Source organism: Pseudopipra pipra, chromosome 4 (genome assembly GCF_036250125.1).
Source record: "Pseudopipra pipra isolate bDixPip1 chromosome 4, bDixPip1.hap1, whole genome shotgun sequence".
In the NCBI taxonomy this organism is placed as follows: domain Eukaryota; kingdom Metazoa; phylum Chordata; class Aves; order Passeriformes; family Pipridae; genus Pseudopipra; species Pseudopipra pipra.
The window spans coordinates 24,839,357-24,858,648 of NC_087552.1; the positions used below are offsets into that span (position 1 = coordinate 24,839,357).

Here is a 19,292-nt window from a genome sequence, read left to right on the forward strand (position 1 = left end):
ACTACATCTAGATAAACAGTGTGGCCGAGCTGGTGGCTCTCTCTGCAAGCTCCCCTCCACTCAGCAGCTCAGTTCCTGGAGGCTCTCACACTTCATGCTGCAGTCAGGAGCTCGGCAGAGTCCAGCATGATTCTTCTTACTGTGCTATTCCTTTGCATCATTTCCACCTACTCAGCCTCTGTTAAAGGTAGGTCTGTACTGGGCTTGATTCAGCTTTTGCCTCAGCGAAGGTATAACCAAGTGTGTGTATGCAGGTCTGTTTTGCATCAAAAATTATCAACTTTACTCAGCCATCCTTGAGTGATGTGAAATGCATTTAGTAGTTAGGTTTAAGCACTTGTGACATTCACCTCAGCAGAAGTGATGAAGGAGACAATGTTTTCAGGTGCACGGGGCCAGCAGTGTGAGCCAGGAGACCGGGGATCTTAACCTTACTTAATCAGGACATGTTGTGGGGGCACCAACTTGAAAGGGACTGTTCACACGCTCAAAAGTTAAACACACAGAGTGCTCTGGTGGCGCAGAGCCAGGAAGTGCTCAGGGCTGTCCTGGTTTCAGCTTCTGGGCAGTTGATTCAGCTACCACTGAAAGTCAGTACCAAACATCCTGGTAATTTCATGAGAAGCTTGCTCTGTGGTAAGTCTTGAAAATCTGGATGTTTGCAGAACCCCTGTGACCAGGGCTTTATTCAAGTGTCCTGTCAAAGTCAAGGGTATGGAATCTTAGAGACTGCTCGCTTCAGCAATGCCAGGCAAGGAAAGGTGTCTATAGTAGTGATTCTTCATGTGCAAACTCACATTAAATTTAGAGGAACAGCAACCTTAAAACATGAGCTGAGTTTTTAGTTTTTAGATGTCCTCATCCTGATGAGGAGCAGGGGGGACATCCTACCTAGGTTAAGCTGTCGAAAAGGCTGTAGAGGTGCTCTCAGCGGTGCCACCTCCTGCTCACTGCAGGGGATCCAGGACCCTGTATCTGTGTAAGCACAGAGCAGCAACCTTCCTCCCTGCCTCTATACCCTCTTTCAACAGGAGTTATGAAGTGGAGAGGTTTGCAGGCAGTGCCTCTACCTGTGAGTGTATTTCATGAGACTGCCAAGTACCGTTTAGGGCTAGATATCAGTGTGCCACATTTCTGGTGTTTGGTGTTTCCAGCTTCTCCTTCATGTCAATTAAGCAAAGCTTCCTGATGTGAAGTAGTATTTGCTTTACATCCCTAGGGTACTAAGCAAGCATTTTCTCTTTAATTAGTTATCACTCTTCAGCTCTGCCAGGTCTCTTCTCTCTCTATGCAGAGAGATTGAGAGCTAAATTACTGGCCCAAAGGCCACTTAGGGTCTCAGTAACAGAGCTGGTATTTGGATGTGTTCTACCTTTCCACCAGACAACGCTGCCTTTTGGAAATATTGAAGCATTATTCTTTTCAAGTCAGGTAGATCAGCACACATAAAACCTTCCTACTGCAGTTCCACTTGCAAAACGTTTTCAAAGAAGCAGATGGGGTTTGCTTTTTAAAGCTATCCAGTATCAGAGACAGTGGCAAATATGATTTATGAAGGTAGAGCTAGCAAGTAGTTAGAGACACACATGCTGTGCATGCCATATGTATTAATAAAAGGCACAGGACTTGACAGCTGTCTCTACTCATGCAGTATAACCTTCTGTATTATACAGTATCATGATTTAATTATAGACTTGGCATGTTACCCTTAATGACAGACACTTAACATTACTAGTCAAACTATGTGTTATGCACTCCACCTTGAAAGCAAGCACTTCTGACCCCAAGAGACCATGGCCGATTGCAATCTGTATGTCCGTCTTTCCTCCCCTCTCAGCTGGTGGGACACTTGGCATCAGCTGAAATGTCAATGGCTGTACAGGCAGCAAGGATTCCAGTGCTGTGCTGAATACAAAGGGAAGATCTTCTAAAGGGGGGGCTTTTTATTAAGAAAAGTTTCAATCAGAAATGTGTAGGAATTTTCCTCTTAAAATAGTACCGGTGTTTTCTTTGTGAAAGATGGCATGAAAATTTACTTACACTGTTTTGAATACTGGTTCTGGTCAGTGAAGCTGTGTCTCTGTCTTTCATCTACCATTGCCTCTCGACCTGACCACGCTATTCAGTTATCTCTCTTGGCTTCCCCATTTCTACTGGGGTAAGTGCTAACTCCTTGGGACTGCTTTCAATACTGCCTCATCCTTGCTGCTTCTCTTATCAGTATCCACTGCTGGCTTACCTTTTCCCATCAGTGACACCAGTCTTGCAACTAAAGGTGTCTTCTGTCCTGGCTCTTGCAATGTTTTCCGTGTACGAAATGGTGAAAGCTTTCAGAAACTAATATTCTTCTAGCTCCCAGCAATACTTTGTGATTATTAATTTATTCCATGACACTGGCAAGAAGCTGCTGCACCATTTGCCCATCTGTTTCCTTTAGGAGGGAATAGCTCATTTGTATGTGGGGACAAGCAAATGCTAAAAGGGAGGAAGAGCAAAGGAACTCTTGCAAAAGAAAAGAAAAAAAGATTTATGGGTTCAGTTGTGGGGAAAGGAAGAGAATAGGTGAAAGGTGCTTTTAACTGAAAACAGAGAGCAAGTAAATCCACAACACCCACCTTAACTTAATAAGACACTTGTTTCTCAGCACCCAGATAATTTTTCTTCCCTCACTTTTTATCTGTAGATGGGACTGTGTCACCCTCTGTGTTTAAAGTGCACCTAGTGGGCAGTGTTCATAAAATCTCAGCCAATACTAGGTCATTTGCACTGCTGTTTCTGCTGCAAATGAAGGGCATTTTGAACCAGGAAGCAACTAGCTCCAAGGTACTGCAAGGAACCAGGGTTGTCCATGAAAGGCACAGCTATCTCTGGGCAGGCACTGAGTACCCTCTGCTCTCGAGGGCAAGGTAGCTTCAGAGTTGGTAGGAGTGAGTGGAATTGGGGAAGTGGCTAGGAAATTCACAGTAAACCTGAAGGAAGGGTTGTGTGCCCCTTGAACCAGACACATCAGACATGCAAAACCAGAAGAGCCCCATTGTGCCAACATTAATCCTTTAGCCTCCATGAAAAAAAAAATCGATACTTACAGCTTTGGCCTCTCACAAACAGGCTGCTCCCCCTCCGATTACCAAATTTACTGCGCCACATCTTTAGCTGGCGTAAAGTATAAGTCAATTTAGTTCTGTGTATCTTTGCCAATTTACACAACTTGGAGACCGACCTTGGTGGAGTGGATGTTTTGCTCAGGGAAAGCTCTTTGAAGCTGACCTCAAGCTGCTGCTATGGCATCTAAGCGAGCAGGGGAAGGAAGTAAGAAAAATCTTAACAAATTGGGGGTTTTGGACTGTTTGAGGACTGCAGAATATATCTATCTAGCCATGATGGAACTGCACTGTGCACCTAAAGTGGGATTTAAAATATGAGAGTGAAACAAGACTGTTTTTCCTTTTTGCCAGTACTGTGATTTGACATTTATTCAGGTGAGTCACATAAAACAGAGGGACATAACACAAATCAAGATAGCCTGGTGATTCTCTGGAAGGGACTTTGAACACACTGATTGCATTACAGCATGCTTAAGAATTTGTCTGAGATGTTTTGATAGATTTTTCTTCTTCCCCCCCCCCCCCCCACTTGTTGTAAGACTGAGATGCATGCCCCTGACGACAGCACTTTGTTTTGCTTAGATTAACTGTGTTGTGAACTTTTTGTCTCTCCTCTGTACCCGCTGAACTCCATGAAGAAATTCCTAGTGGATTCAGTGGTGCAGTATTTGGGTCTGAGAGGCTTGGGCGGGGCTGCTTACAGATAGCACCTGAGGTCACTGAATTTGTATTTGCTGTATGAATCTTAAGAGCCCTTTGTGTAAGCTTTTCCCTTCCCTTCCCTTCCCTTCCCTTCCCTTCCCTTCCCTTCCCTTCCCTTCCCTTCCCTTCCCTTCCCTTCCCTTCCCTTCCCTTCCCTTCCCTTCCCTTCCCTTCCCTTCCCTTCCCTTCCCTTCCCCTCCCTTCCCCTCATCAGTGTTTCTTGTGCAGATGAGAACTTTGTAGTGATCCATACCAGAAGAGGAAAGCCCTTGAAAGCAGTGAAAAGGGATATTATGTATAACCTGTGCAACAAAATGTTTGAAGGGTATTCAGAATGAAATTTATTTTCCTTGATCACAGATTTTAGGGGCACAATTTGATTCCTGAGGCTGGGTAGAGAGTTGAGACACTGCTGCCACACGTTCCCTACCTGGCCATGCATGACAGAAGAGAAGGAGAAGATAGGAAAGGGTGTGGTATTAAGTAGTTTTATAAAAGAAAAATAAAAGTAATTTATATAGTACAGATTCAGTTTACACAAACAAGAGTGCAACTGAATCCGTAGGGAAAGTCCGTCAGAGTTATTAATGCAGATGGAAATGGCACCATAAATTGGGCATGCATGTTGCATTTATACTAGAAATTGGCTTTCATATCCCTTAAAATACATCAGTTAACAGCAGAGACACGGCTATGGGGACAATTATTTAGTTTAAAGAACAAGAGCTTAATTATTTAATCTAAAAAATATGTTCTTAATGTTTTCATTACAGTCACATCACCCCTGTGCCAGACTCTCAATGGAAAGATTCACAATAAATGTGCAAGAGATCCAGAGAACAATTTCTGTTGGCTTCAACAAATTTCATCAGCACATTTCACATTACTAAGCACACAAAGTCCATGATTAATTACAGTATTTTGAGTTGAAAATAATTTTGGAATAATTTATGCTGCTAACATATCCAAAGAAAAGAATACGACGGTCTTTTATTTATATAAGTGTAGAGCTAACAAAGGATTTTGTGACCATTCTTGTGTTAAATATGTAAAATCAGTGTCAACTTAATCACAAAGCCCCCCCAGCTGCTCCAGTGGGACAGCCTCTGTAATCAAAGGTAGTGAGATCAGTCCCATATATCTCTTGTTGGTAATTAAATTTTTAATTTTTCTATAGATGTTTTTTAGAGAAAATGATAGATTATGTGAGTTAGTCAATTCAAAACACTGTTTTTGCTTTCCAAACAGGGCACACTACTGGACCAAGCCTAAATAATGACAAGCTATATAAGTTTGCTTACTCAGCTGAAGTGTATGTTGATCGCGTGAAAGCATCACTGCAAAAAAGTGCAGGATATCGGATTTCTTCTGATGTGGATGTCAACCTCTTATGGAGAAATCCTGACAATGATGATGACCAGTTGATCAAAATTATGGTAATTAATACCATCAGACAACTTAAAACATGCACAATCTTACCTGCATTGATCTAGCTGCTAATGTAGCATCAGAGAACTCACTTTCAGAACATAAGCTAAATCTTTTCTCTAGTCTGATCAACTAAACCCAGCTTCTTTGATAAACTGATTCCTATAGAGTGAGATATCACAAGTATGTACCTAACATCATAAGCCAGAACTTCAGAGTATCTCCTATATTTTGAAATTGCTTCATACAGCTTCTATAGCTTCAAACAACTGGTGTGCAAGCACATACCCAAGGAGCAACAGGTTGTCTGAAGTTCTCAGTTCTAGTTACAAATCATGACATTTGCTAAATACAAATTGGGTTTGGTACTTAGCTTTATGGTGAGTTTTTCTGCCACTTATTTCCCCAGTGGAGAAAACTGGTTTCTTTTGTAAACATAGACATAGACATGGAGGAATAATGATCAGAACCAGAGATGAAGAAATAAAAAATATTTAGTATGTGACTTAGTCTATCCAGCCTACACCAGGCCAATGCTAGACTGCTCTCTACCTGAATTTTCTCTGCTTTTACTTTACTAGATAAAAGATGTTCAGGTTGAAAATGTGAATGAACGTCCAGCTGCTAAAAACATCTTCAAAGGAAAAAGCACAGAGAAGATCTTCGGGAAAGAATATCTGGAAGCTTTACAGAGGCCCATAGTGCTTGAGCTAGTCCGTGGAAAAGTAAGACCCTTTATTTTAAAATTCAATCGCTCAGGAAACCCGAGACAAATCTTTTCTTAGGGACTTGGAGAATTTACCAATTCACTATCCTCTCAGTGTTTTTAATAAGCCATCATGTTCTGTCTTTCTATATGGAATACAATAGTTTAGAAGAGACTGTAACTTACCTGTACAAGGGGACCTTCTAGCCCAAGCCTATTGTGCATTGAGAACACCAGACAGTGTGAAAGTATAGAGCAGATTGGCCACAAATATATAGGTACATGTGGATTTATGCACTGCTGCTGTGTAAGATATGTGCTATTGACTTCAGTGAAGCCAGGACTGTGTCCAAGGTCTGAAGGCAGTAAAGGAGATACAGTTTGTCATGACGGATGTTATACCAAGTCTGTGAGGAACAGTGTTAATCACTTTAAACCCTTATCAAATATTTTAGCATGATTGCTTTTTCCAGGTCTCTATATTGCTTATTTATACTTCTGTCTCACCTGCAGTTTCAATGGTCTTAAGTTAATGAGCTTGATGCTGAAAGACCTACAGACTTACATGTTTTTCCCCCACTGGGAAACTCTCTCCAAAAATCAGAAGAGAAGGGTCAAGGAGTGGGTGTATCAGCATGTGCCTGGGTTTTATAACCTGCCTTGAGAGAGCACCAAAGCACTGTCCCGTGGCAGGAGCACCAATGTCCATTTGCAGCTTTGAGAGTCACAGTTCTGCTGAGAAGGGGATCCAAGTACATCCATCTCACACTCTTTTTTCCTGCAGAGCTGCTCATGTGTCCCCTTGCACTCAGCTTACTGTTCTGACCAGGGAGTGGCAAGGCTTGAGCCACGGCTGCTCCTGCCTCCTGTCCATGGTCCTCCCTCCAGTTGCTTGTTGCATTAGGCCAAGAGCCCCACTCTCCCCTCTGCAGCTCGAGCAATCCTCAGCAGTGGGGGCATGGGCAGAGGGGCTGTGAGAAAGGAGGAAGGTTGAAGGTCACACTCCCTTTTCTCTTCTGCAGAGCAGAGTGAGGGCTGTGACACTCTATCCCAGCAGGATCTTTACCTCCTGCTGTAAATAGGCACTGAGCACATACCCTGGCCGCCAGCTCAGCCTGCTGAATTGCAGCTGCTATCAGACCTGCTCAGTAACTTTCAGACTCAGCCTTGTCATCAGTTTTACACAACATAAAAGGAAACAGGGTGGCACTGGCTTTGAACTGTACACATCCTTAAATGAGAACAGAGGTATCAGAAGAGTGCAGTCAGAATGTGTCTGCTCCTAATACATTATGCACTTTCTCATGCTCAGGCTGCGATGTAGTATTAAAAACTTGGGCTTTTTCTCAGGTAGTAGGGTCCGGACACTCCTTTTATAATTTCTTTGTGGTGTCATACTTTCACCCCTGGCACAGTGATTTCGCTTTCCAGGATTGCCCTGAGATAACACACTGATTGTACTTACAGTTCCTGAAGAAAAGTGCACTTTTAATGCACCTTGAATGCAAAGTGGAAGTGCAAAGTCTTGTTACCAGAGGAGAGGCTCAAGCACAACAGTTGACCCATGAAGTGCAAAGGTTCTGATACATTTGACACGTAGTTTAAGTCATTCTATCTGTGATTTATCTATGATTCATTCTGGGTTTTTGTAACCTGTGATTAAAGTGCAAGAGGTATTATGCCCCTATGGGGAGAGATTGTCTGAAGATTGTGTAGAAAAATTAGTTGCTTGTGAAATTATGTGCAACGTCCCATTTTCCTTCTAAATTCTACTTACAGGAGGAAAGATGCTCACTCCACTGAAACTGTAGTTAGGTTTAGCTGAAGACCAAAACATGCTTATACTGTTCTTATCAGGCCCTGCAGCCCCTGTAGTTTGCTTAAATAAGGGAAATAGATCCCAATTCAGCTTTCTAATCAGAAAAAAGTAAAGATAGACCTAGAGCAGATCCTCACTATTCCTTTCTCATTTAACTAGATTTGTTATACACTTTTGAATGCTTTTTTATATACTTTTTTTTTATTCCTACAGGTCAAAACCTTTTACTCGTATCAAAATGAACCTGCTTTTACTCAAAACATCAAGAGAGGTCTGGCTAGCCTTTTCCAGCTACAGCTGCACTCTGGTTCTACCCGTGAGGTATGGTGCTGTATCAGGCAAGATGATCATCATCAGAGAAACAGGCAGAGTCTGATCTGCTCTGGAAGGCAGACCTGTGGCTCCTGCTGAAGTTCACTTCAGAAGGAGTGAACTGTGACAGAAATCTGCCTTTTGATCACGTTTGAGGTTGGGGACATAAAGGCAGTCTTCTTAGTAGTTGGTGACACAAGTCAAGTTGCTGCAAGTAATGTAAAGAAGTGGTGAAATCCATTTGATTTAAAATGCCTTTATCGATTTAGCTGAATTTGGTAATAAACCAACTTAAACCACATCACTATAAAAGAGATTATACTGATGTTTAAAGTTGGTTGATTACTAAATTTAATTCAGTGGATGAGGCCACTTTAAATCAGAGTATCCACACAAAATTTGCAGTAGTTTACCTGCATCCATTTCAGTTGTGTTCCATTGTTAAATTTCTACAACTGTCCACTTAAGCAAAACTGGAATTTAACTCAAATTTCTGAGTATAGTGTAAGCTGCCAGGTGCTTCCTACATTTTTTTTTTAAACAAACATTGTTACTTTTCTTCTCAGCCATCTATTGAATAGTACCCCTGCCAATCCAAAGGAGATAGTTAGAAACACGGAAATCCTTAAAACTGGTATATTAACCCAAAGAGTGCAGCATCTCAGGTACAGAATTCCAGCAGTGGATAAAACGCTTCATCTTTGGAAGGTGCTCTGGGGTCCCAAATTAAAATTCAAGAAACTGTGCCAATATAACTCTTTTTTTCAAGGTGGATGTTTCTGGGAAATGTAATACTACTTATCATGTGCGGCAAAATCAAGTGACTAAAATAAAAGACCTGGACTCCTGTGAAATAACAAAGCAAGGATTTACCAGCCACAACCCGGTATGATTTCTTTAACATAATTAAGTCTATTCTTCCTATTTAAAATATATTTCCAGCTGCTATTACTCAACTTCTCAAAAATCCTTCTTGCATTAGAGAAAGCAAATTCTACATGTAAATTTTCTACGTGTAGTTTTACTAGCCTGAGCTTCATATGTAGTTTCTCTGGGGAGTACAGGGAATGGATTCTCCTCTTGTATAAACCACCTTGACTCAGCTGGCATTGAATACAGCATACTAATTTGCATAGTTTTTTAATCTCATTATAACATATTTTAATTTCTATACAGATTTACAGCACTTTTGTCCTGGCTGTACTGAAGTTTTAAATGATGTGAGACTTCTTTTTTTTTTTGAAGGAAAATCCTAGATACAGACACAGTCATAGTGATAACAGTAACCTTTTCCACACCTGCTGTAAATTCCAGGCAGGATGGTGATTCCTGAATGGAGCCTGGTCAAGCTTCCCTAATGCATAGGTGTAATACAGGAGATGTGCCTCAGAGATAACTGAAGCCCTACTACAGCCCTAATGGTCCTCCACTACTAGTAAAGGTCTTTCTGAGTAGTTACTACTAAGGGCGCACGCTGAAGACAATGGGATTCTCCACATCAGAATCTGACCTTTTGCAGCTCAGAGAAGTACAAAAGCACCACACACTCTCTTAATAATTGGCCTTAACACTATGACTGAATTCCCGATTTTCACACTTACTGCAAAGACTTCATCTTGTTTACAAAACAGGTCAAGCAAGGTATCTGACTTTGCTTCTTAAGTGTGAACATGACAATCTCATTTACAAGACATTTCTCTGGAAAAGCTTCTCATCTTATTTAAAGAGTATTTTAAATTAAATGTAGTACTGGGCATTTTCTCAATTGTCACCTGCTCCATAACTTCCTCCCATGCTCCCTCTGTTTTTTCCCGTAGTATGTACTGAATTTGAAACACATGGTGCAGAAGTGCATGGCTTCTTATTGCAGAGGGTCTTCTTGAGAACCTGGTTTATAGGCTTAGCTTGAGATGTCAGCCCACATGCACCTTCCTCATATGACCCTATTTCATTATAAGTCTTGCCCTGATTTGGAACTCTGAGCTTTTTTCCTATTTTGTTGTTTATTGAATAGCCCTCTTTCTGTTCTATTTTTTTGTTATTTTCAGATCTTAGATGTCAGTAAAAAAGTCACATCTGCCACAATCTATGTGCTGGAAGACAGTTTCATAAAATCCATTAAGGCAGAAGAAAATTATGTTTTCCTTCTGAATTTCCGACGACAAACAGGTGCCAAAATAGTTTCAAAGTAAGTTGGGCAATTTGACTGTCATTGACAGGACTAGTGGTTCAAGTCAGGTTGTATGTGTATGTCTTATAGAATCGAGATCTAAGGCTGTAAACTCTCCAGGTAAGGAGTTAGGTGTCTTTTGTATCCATATGGTGCCTAGTTCAACTTTGATTAAGGGTTCTATCATGCTACAAACAATAAATAATGGCATTCATAAAAAATTATCTGAAAACAATGGAATTATCCAAAACATTTTAAGCTCCCCATTAGTCCAATAGGTATTCTGTTCCTGTGTCTTCTCATTTCTTAAGAAATACTTCTGATGGATCTCCATTTCTAGTATGTGAAAGTATAGAAAACAAAATCTACTGCATAGAAAGGAAATACCAGTGAAACTAGATCAGTGTTAGACTCCAGACTCCAAAGCACTGCAAGCTTGTAGATACTCATACAAGATAAACGATTCGGGCATCTCAGTAGTATTAGATATTAAAAGAAAAAAAAAAAGAACATTCAAAATCTCACTTTCCAGATCCTCATAAGAATAAATATATGAAACATTTCAGAATGCATATGGTTACTGAATGTTGTTTATCAGGAGCTATAAATCCATGCTTTAGAGAGTCCCTTATTTCAATATTTTATTCCACATAACTCTAGTGGTAATTCTGCTGGTATAAGATATTTCTGTTACCTTAAAAAACCCATAGGCTGGCCATGTTCTGAACATTTTAAAAGAAGACTTCAATAAGCCTTCAATATTTTTTGCCTGTGGAGGGGTTTTTTTGTTTTTTCTTGCTGTGATTTCTGCATTTCTGCACTACTTGTTGAGCTCTAATGGTGTCTTCACTGTATGGATACACAGGCAGAGAATGGAACTGAAGTCAGTACAGGCTGGCCCTGGACTGATCGCTGGGAAGCAAGTCGCTGGTGTGATCAAGACCTTGGACTCCAGCTATGTTGCCGTCCCACTAGAAGCGGAGCCAGTGAAATCCGAATGCAAGAAGTGTCCTTCAGTAAGTAAACACGGGTTCATTGGACGTCAGGTCGGTTGGCTGAGCAGAACAAGTGCGAGAAGAAGTTTCTTTCCAAGCAGCCCACTAGGAGAGGTGTAACGCAGCAATATAAAACACTCCCAGGAGTGGGGAGTACAGAAGTGATGCAATTGAGTGCTCCACTCCACAAGAGTGTTTTAAGATTTACCACTGAAAGTACCAACGTTTTTGCTCTCCTTCAAAGATTGAGTTCAATACTTCTCAAGTAGAAAATACTTCTCTACTAGAAAATACAACACCCTTTTGGTTTTAACTTACTTTTGCTGACCATAAGTTGGCAGAGGCTTATTTCCTCTGGGTAATGGAGTGGGAAATGACTTTTAAGATGGTTGGCTGGTGTTTATAAATAATTCTGCCATGGAGGAACTGAACTGTTCCTAAAAATTAAAGTTAATTAGCCATTCTTTAGGCAGGCTAAACATTTGTTGATAGTATATTAAGCTTCTTCTTATTGCCTGACCCTCAGGAATTCTTTTACTTAAAAGACTCTATAGGTATTTTATAAGTATAAAATGGGGCTCTGGTATTCTTGGGAAGTCCAATACTGTTCTCGTTTTTCCCTGGGAAAAAAATTTCCTTGGTTTTTTATATTTAAGATATTTGAAGACTACTGGGTACTGTAAGTGCATCATAAACTAATGTAAGTTACTACAGTGACTGTTAGCAAACAGTATTCCAGCTATTACCATTGTGGAATAAATTTAGCAGTGAATGTGAACATTAATGTAAAGATCATTAATCTCTGTTTTTTATAAACAAAATACAGCTTCTACGCAGCACACATAATTTTAATTCTCTAAAGATACTTCTCATGAGCACAAATACTTTCCTATGTTGGAATTTGTGCTTATTATTTGGAAGCAGCACTACACTATAATAACTTACCTTGTTTAGTGCTTGTTGAACCACAAAGGAGACGAAAAAAAATATGTTTGGGGAAGTGATATAGAAATGATGCTGCTTGTGTGCTGGAGCAGTTCTGAACAGGGAACACCAAGGGATCTTAAACAGAGTAGGGACAGGTGTTTTTTCCCTGACTCTGCCCATCAGGGTTTGTGTGGACCAATTTGTCACTTGCAACTGAGTTTGTCATAACAGTTAAAATTTCCAGACCAAGATAACAAACATGGAGTATAATTCCAGTGCACTGCCTGGGGACTGAGCTAAGTCATTATAAACTTAGAGGCATGATGAGAATGAACTCCTGCTTTCTCACTGTATTTTTCAGTAACTGCTATGAAAAGATGTGGTCTATAAACAGAACACTGTATCCAAAGCAGCAACATAACATATGGTACTTATATATCATAGTATACATTAATGCCCTGCTGACATGCTGTGCCTTGGAGTTTTCATTTTCAAAGCCCTTTTTAAATCATAACAGGTCTCTCTATCTTTATGAATTTGGTATAATAACCATTACTATCCTCATTTCATAGATGTCAGCACTAGCTTCTCTGAGGTTATGGCAGTTGTTTACATTTAAATTCAGGCCTAGATTTCTGTGTTTAGACACCAGAAAGCATGTTCTTTGCAGAAGAGCTCATGCATCTTACACTTTTTTATGCTCATGGTTCCTACAAGAATAGATTCTTGCCCCTTTTGAAACTGAGGTGGATTTGTTCTGTCTCGTGCAGCCAGCCTTTGTGGGTTAGTAAACAGCTGTCAGGCACTGACATTCAAAACCAGCTCTTCAGTTTAGAACCTCTTGGTTTGGCTGGAGTTTTCCTAGGGTGCCCACAAGACCTCTGGTCTGATCTTCCTGTTAGGGAAGCTTTACTAAGCTTGCTAAGTTGCCATGTGGAAGTGCGTGCATCTTGTGCCTGACTCTTTGGGTTATTCAATCCAAACTGCCTGACATTCACATCAGGAGAATGAGAGCCCCTGCAAAAGCCAATTTTGAACGATGTTTTCAATGCCATGGTCACTGCAGGAGATGGAAGCTGCTCCTTGTAGCAGTTGAATGGTTAGAGCACCCTACAAAGAGGAAGACTTGGTCTCCACTCTCTTTTGCTTGTGATTGCTCCAGCTTTCATCTCCCACCTTGCTCTTCTCCAGGGTGTGGGCTAAACTGGCTAAGAGCAGTCCACACAGCTGGGCTTTGCACAGGAGAAAATATGAGATTAATGAGGTTAGAGATTTTTGCTGGACTATGGTGCAATTTCAACAGGGGGAATAGAAAGTGCCCCATATGATTACTCAATTTCAGCTTATAATAGCAACACTGACCTTGGTGCTAAGCACTAATCACCACTTGAGGCTAAAAGACCCATCTGTGCCTCAGAACATGAGCTCCTCCCAGCTGGTCATTAATTCTCAGGAAATATCCGATGTCTCAATCATTGTTGCCTAATTATTGTTTGTTACAGTCGATAGAAGTTGCACTCTGTACTGATGAATGATATTTCTAATTGCCAGCAGGTTCAAGTGCTATTGCCCAATACAAAATCCACAAAGAAGGGAAGTATTTTAGTAAAGTTCAAATGGGTGCTAGCATTATTTCCCACTCGGGAAAACGGCAGTAAACACTGCTGCAAAGAACAGCTGAGTTTCCACCAAGGAATGTTCTCGATAATTTGAGATAACAGAGGCAAAGGCAAGTGTGAGAGGAAAGGTCAAAATACCAGCACCAGTTTCTTGTGGGAGTGTATCTCTGGAAGGACAGATATGGGTGCTTTGGTACCATGTTAGCTCATTCGGGTAAAACATGTGATGTGGGAATAAATACAGCAGCAATGTATGAAGAAGCCAATACCTGTTCTAATACCATATTACTTGTCATTTTGTACAATATCTATAAATCCATTTGTATGCAGGTTTATGAATGAAAAATGGGAATTACTTATTGAACATTTACTCCTGTCCTACACTAACCACTTAAAAATTACCATCTCCTTAGAAAATGTGATTAATTTGTGAATTGGGGATTTTGCATCTCCCACTTAAAAAATAATTACTTAGGAGAAAATGGGAACAGAAAGAAAACAGCAGATTCACCAGAAAGCACAGTAAATTTACAAGAGAAGAGAATTTGCTTTATTCCATTTACCGTATAAATAAACTTGTTTTGTTCCAAATTGGATTGCAGGGAAATACTGAAGTGTTAGAAGAGAGACAACTATAGAAATGTTTCAAAGATATTTTTTCTGGGATATCATAAATTAAGTAATACCTAGCTAAAAGATCATCAGTCTATTGGATTTCAGCTAATTGGAGCAATAGGTGGCCCACATACCTGCATTTTCTAAGTCTGATTTTGAGAATTGAAGCTACAATCTGAGAGATTTGACGTAATGTGAATTGGTTTGCAGCTTTCTGAACACTGGAAGAGCATCAGAGAACATATGCATCCTGAAAAACTTTCCAAAGCTGAAGCTGCAAAAAGCTTTTTGTCCTTCATTAAGAGCATCAGAAAAGCTACAAAAGAGGAGATACTGCAAGTTGTTAGAAGTGAAAATAAAGAACTTCTGTAAGTTATCATGAACGAGCTTTCAAAAGGTTTAAGTTACTTGAAACTGCAGAAGGGCAAGTTACATGCAAAGGGATTGAGTTCTACTGGTGATGTCCTAGCAATGCAAACCCAGTGGTCAGTACTGACTACAGGAAAAGGATTTTTTTTAAAGCAGCTGTGTTTATTCTCGTAGTATAATATATTTTCAGCACACCGTTCAGCCAACAGGATCATATCTACAGTGCAAGGCTAACATGGTTTGTAGTTTAGCCAAAGGTTCTTATCCCACCTGCTCGTCCTGAAACATTCTATAACTTGTTCTTGACTTGCACATTTGTTTCCTTCAATCAGAAATTGAGCAAAAAGGGAAAGGTTCATGCCTGGATATTGTCCTAATATTAGAGTTTGATTGTATACAGTATGCGCACCAAGACTTGAGACTTGAGAAGGATTTCTGAGTCATATGGTCAGGCTCTTTCAAACAAATTATAGCAGTTGTTAGCAGTTAGAGATACACCTGAGAGTAACTCAGGTAGCATAGAAGCCTTTTCTTTACATGCCATTGGGCGTGCAGTTCTAAACCACTTTTCTACATTTACAAACTTGTCCTGTAAACTTTAATACCTTTGGGATAGTTTAGTTTTTTAATACTTATTTTGGTCCCCTATTTGCATAAGTTCAAATATTACTCATGGATATGATTAATTTCTGGAGTTCATGAAGCAATTGAGGGACACATTTTTTTCCAACAATAGTAAAAGATTCTTTTACTTGCAATGAAGAAATCTTTCAGTACATTAGCTTCTTTCTTTCAGTATGCAGAAAAGTCTTTTTGGTACTGTCTAGCTGGTTACAATGATAAGTTCATTTAATTTCCACTTCTTTATAGTCCACAGGTCGTGGATGCCATAACCTCTGCTCAGACACCAGAATCACTGGAGGCCATGCTGGAATTTCTTGACTTTAAGGACGCAAGCACTTCTGTCCTGCAGGAACGATTCCTGTATGCCTGTGGATTCGCTTCTCACCCCAGTGAAACGCTCCTGAAATCTTTAACTGTAAGTCAAGGAACAAAATAAATAGAACAGAGTTAATATTCTTAAGCTTCATTCCAGTCAAAGGGAAAGGGAAGTAGAAATGACTTGCTGTTTCCACTTTTCCTTTCCTTATGCCTTCCAGGGTTTCCTTTAAGCGTGCCAGTAACATAAGAGCCTGCAAACAACAAACATTTGTAGGTCCAGGATGAAATTTTGTAAAATGTTATCAATATCTACTACTTGGAAAAGAAACATAATACTGAATGTTCGGAAGACAATTTGAGCGTTGTTTGATTGTTACCTTATCACACTCCTGTGACCATTTAAATACTCTCTTCTTTTTTTTTTTTTTAACATAGCTCTAAAATGAATATACTATTTGAGACACTGAATGTAACACAAGGGGAAAATGGCAGTCAGTTATTATACGTAGTGATAGAGCTGTGCTCTGCTAAGCCTGAGCCCAGGCCATTGTGGTAACCACTGCCTTTGCACTGCACTAATGCTTGCAGGAAATGAGGGAGTGTATTCAACACACTACAGACTGTGGTTCATCATATTTAGACCAAGAGACTAACGGCATTGCTTTTGCGTAACAGGATAAGTTCAAGGGTGATATCGCAAATGAAGAAATCAGAGAAACTCTGGTCATTGTCATGGGAGCACTCATCAGGAAGCTGTGTGACAGAGGAGGCTGCAAGCTCCCAGTGAGTATCTGCTGTGCACTGCTGGCTAAATTCTGGTCTGCAACACACGTGAATGATCCCTGCTGACATTACTGGGAGAGCATGAGAGACATGGGAATCACATTCTCCCATTTTAAAATAAGCTCATAAACTCCTATGTTTGATAGAGAGAGGAATACTTTTTTAAATAATGACATCTACTTTGTCAGATTTAGGCTTTAATCTGGTCTCTTCCCATTTCTTTCGATTTCTCTAGTTGTCCTTTGTCTGACAGAACTTTTTTCTCACTGCCTAGTCTGTCAGCAGAAGCAGTACTTGTGCTCCCTTGTCCAAAAGCTTTGCATGTCATCAGAGAAACACTGGCAAACTCAAGGTCTATTTAATGTTTGCAATCACCTTAGCTAATTTCACTTCTGTGAAGAAAATTCATTGGTTCAAATACTCACCTGTATACCAAACATGCATAGAACAACCCAGGAGGAAGACCCTTGAGCGTGGACTGAATAGATGTTGATGTTAGAGGATGAAGATGATCAGATAAGGCATTGCTGCCTGCTGGATCTGTGCTATTGAGGACTGTAGCACACTGCCAAAAAGACACAGAGCACCTGAACAGGCCCTAGGAATACCTTTTAATTTCCCTTGTTAACTGCCAAGCACTCTTATAACATATTTTGAGGCACTAAAGAACACTTCCCTTGTCTTTTTTTGTGGGGAGGTGTTGGCCCCACAAGGAAGACCTGTGAAGCCCCTGAATCAGGGGCAGGAGCAGCTAGCAAGTGATAAAACTACCAGGTTTACCTGGACTACAGGACCAGGTATCACTGTATCTACAGTCACTTTGGTTATGCTTGAAGGTTATGCTTGAAGGAAGCCATCAACATAGAGTTTACAAATGGCACCTCTGGTAACCCTGTGCAATGATACTTTCAAACAAAAACATGCTAGAATCCAGCTCTGCCCCTCATACTTCTGCAGAGGGAAAGAAATAGGTTTATGATCACCATTTAAATGTGCTGTTGATTTTCTTTAGTTTGTTGTGGAGGCCAAAAGGTTGATTCTAAATAGATTGGAGAAGGCTAAGAAAGATGACAATGTGAGGATGTACCTGCTGGCACTGAAGAATGCACTCCTTCCCGAAGCAATTCCACTGCTCCTGAAGTACTCTGAGTCAGAAGAAGGGCACATTAGCAGTCTTGCTGCCACTGCCTTGCAGAGATATGATCCTTCTTTTCTCACCAAAGAGGTAAGAAAATATCCTGCACAAGGAAAGAAGTGCAAGAGACTGTATTAAACAGTGGGATTGAGTGCAATCTCAGTAAGTTTGCTGACACCAGGCTGTGTGGTGCAGTCAACATGCTGAAAGGCAGGGATGGTCTTGTGGACATGTGCTACTCAGACTTTGGCTCCAGAGTCCCACAAAGGTGGGGGCTGTCAAAGATGGCATGCAGTCTGCAGGGAAAACTGGGCTCCCTTCCCAAGATGGAACACTTGGACACCTGTGCAACCCCTGTTCTTTCTTGTGCTTTCACAAAACCAGGAAGAATACACAAAGTAAGACAAGGGTAAAATAGCTGCATCTTACCCTGCAGCCTCCAAGAGTAAGAGAAGACATACAAAATAGCAGAACATAAGGTCCTGCCTCTGCTGCTTTACCCTGCATCTCATTTCATACCTACTGCTGGCCACCAGGACCAAGGTTGTCAGGGTGCTGTTCTGCAATTAACATGCTGGAGGGCATTCTGTCAATGGGGCTACATGGCTTTCCGTGGACTTACCTGTAAAAAAGATATGTCACAATCTTCTCAGGGACATGAAGCCACTACAGACGCTATCTATAAAATTAAACCACAAGATTCTTTATTTTTTAAAAGTATTTCCTTAACTGTCAAGGAAGTCTCTCTCTTGATCTTACCACTGCCACATTAATTTGATCTTAGTCCTGCTGCTTATTTACAGCCCCACTGTGAAAACCAGTGGGGAAGGCTGTATTTGGTCTGTGGCTTGAGAGAACATAACAGATGTCCCACTTGTCCTTGTGGTCACTGAGCTATACATGTCTCGTACATTCCAAAAGGACCATGAAAAACAGGGTGCTGAAAATATATCCTTATGTATTAGCCTTAGCTATGGAGCTAACTTAAGCTAACTTAAGCTGATATTATAAACGAGATTCCAACCTGTACTTTGCCCAGTCATCTGTATGAGCATTGAGTGAATAATGTGTTTCCTGACCAGGTGAAGGAAACAATGAACAGGATATACCACCAGAATCGCAAAGTCCATGAAAAGACAGTGCGAACCACTGCAGCTGCTATCATCTTAAACAGTAACCCATCCTACATGGAAGTGAAAAACATCCTGCTCTCCATTGGTGAACTGCCTATGGAAATGAACAAGTACATGCTCTCCATGATCCAAGACATAATTCACTTTGAAATGCCTTCAAGGTACATTAAGTTCAGTATAAGTAAATACAGCCCTTCCTTACTTCTTTGCAGAGACCCAAAGAACACACAGATTCTAATGAATTACTAAAATTTGAGGAAAGTATAAAAGGATGCCTGATTTTCATATCAGTTTTAGGTATTGTTAATTCAGAATAAATTTAATTGGCATTCTTTTAATACTCACATTTTCACAGGTACAAATAAGAATTAGGCATCTAGCTTGCGTTACTGTGAAAAATGTCATCTGTTGGTCTTAACTCTCTCAGTGGATCACTTGTTTTTATATTTTAAGAACCAGTGAACTTTAAAAAAATTTTTAAACATCTCAGCATGAGAAGGAAAATAATCAAAATCTCTCTTCTTTTCAAAATC

At 40.4% G+C, this 19,292-nt stretch overlaps 1 protein-coding gene across 1 annotated transcript in view; it reads left to right on the forward strand.

Moving 5' to 3' along the window:
- Positions 1-19,292, forward strand: part of MTTP (microsomal triglyceride transfer protein) — a 28,496-nt gene continuing 9,204 nt past the window's right edge. Inside the window, exons 1-12 of the mRNA XM_064651979.1 lie at positions 1-187; positions 5,055-5,242; positions 5,816-5,959; positions 7,973-8,080; positions 8,841-8,957; positions 10,120-10,259; positions 11,107-11,257; positions 14,608-14,765; positions 15,637-15,805; positions 16,384-16,491; positions 17,504-17,716; positions 18,709-18,920. Coding sequence (XP_064508049.1) covers positions 127-187; positions 5,055-5,242; positions 5,816-5,959; positions 7,973-8,080; positions 8,841-8,957; positions 10,120-10,259; positions 11,107-11,257; positions 14,608-14,765; positions 15,637-15,805; positions 16,384-16,491; positions 17,504-17,716; positions 18,709-18,920 — 1,769 coding nt within the window. The 5' untranslated portion in view covers positions 1-126. The remainder of the gene's footprint in view (positions 188-5,054; positions 5,243-5,815; positions 5,960-7,972; positions 8,081-8,840; positions 8,958-10,119; positions 10,260-11,106; positions 11,258-14,607; positions 14,766-15,636; positions 15,806-16,383; positions 16,492-17,503; positions 17,717-18,708; positions 18,921-19,292) is intronic.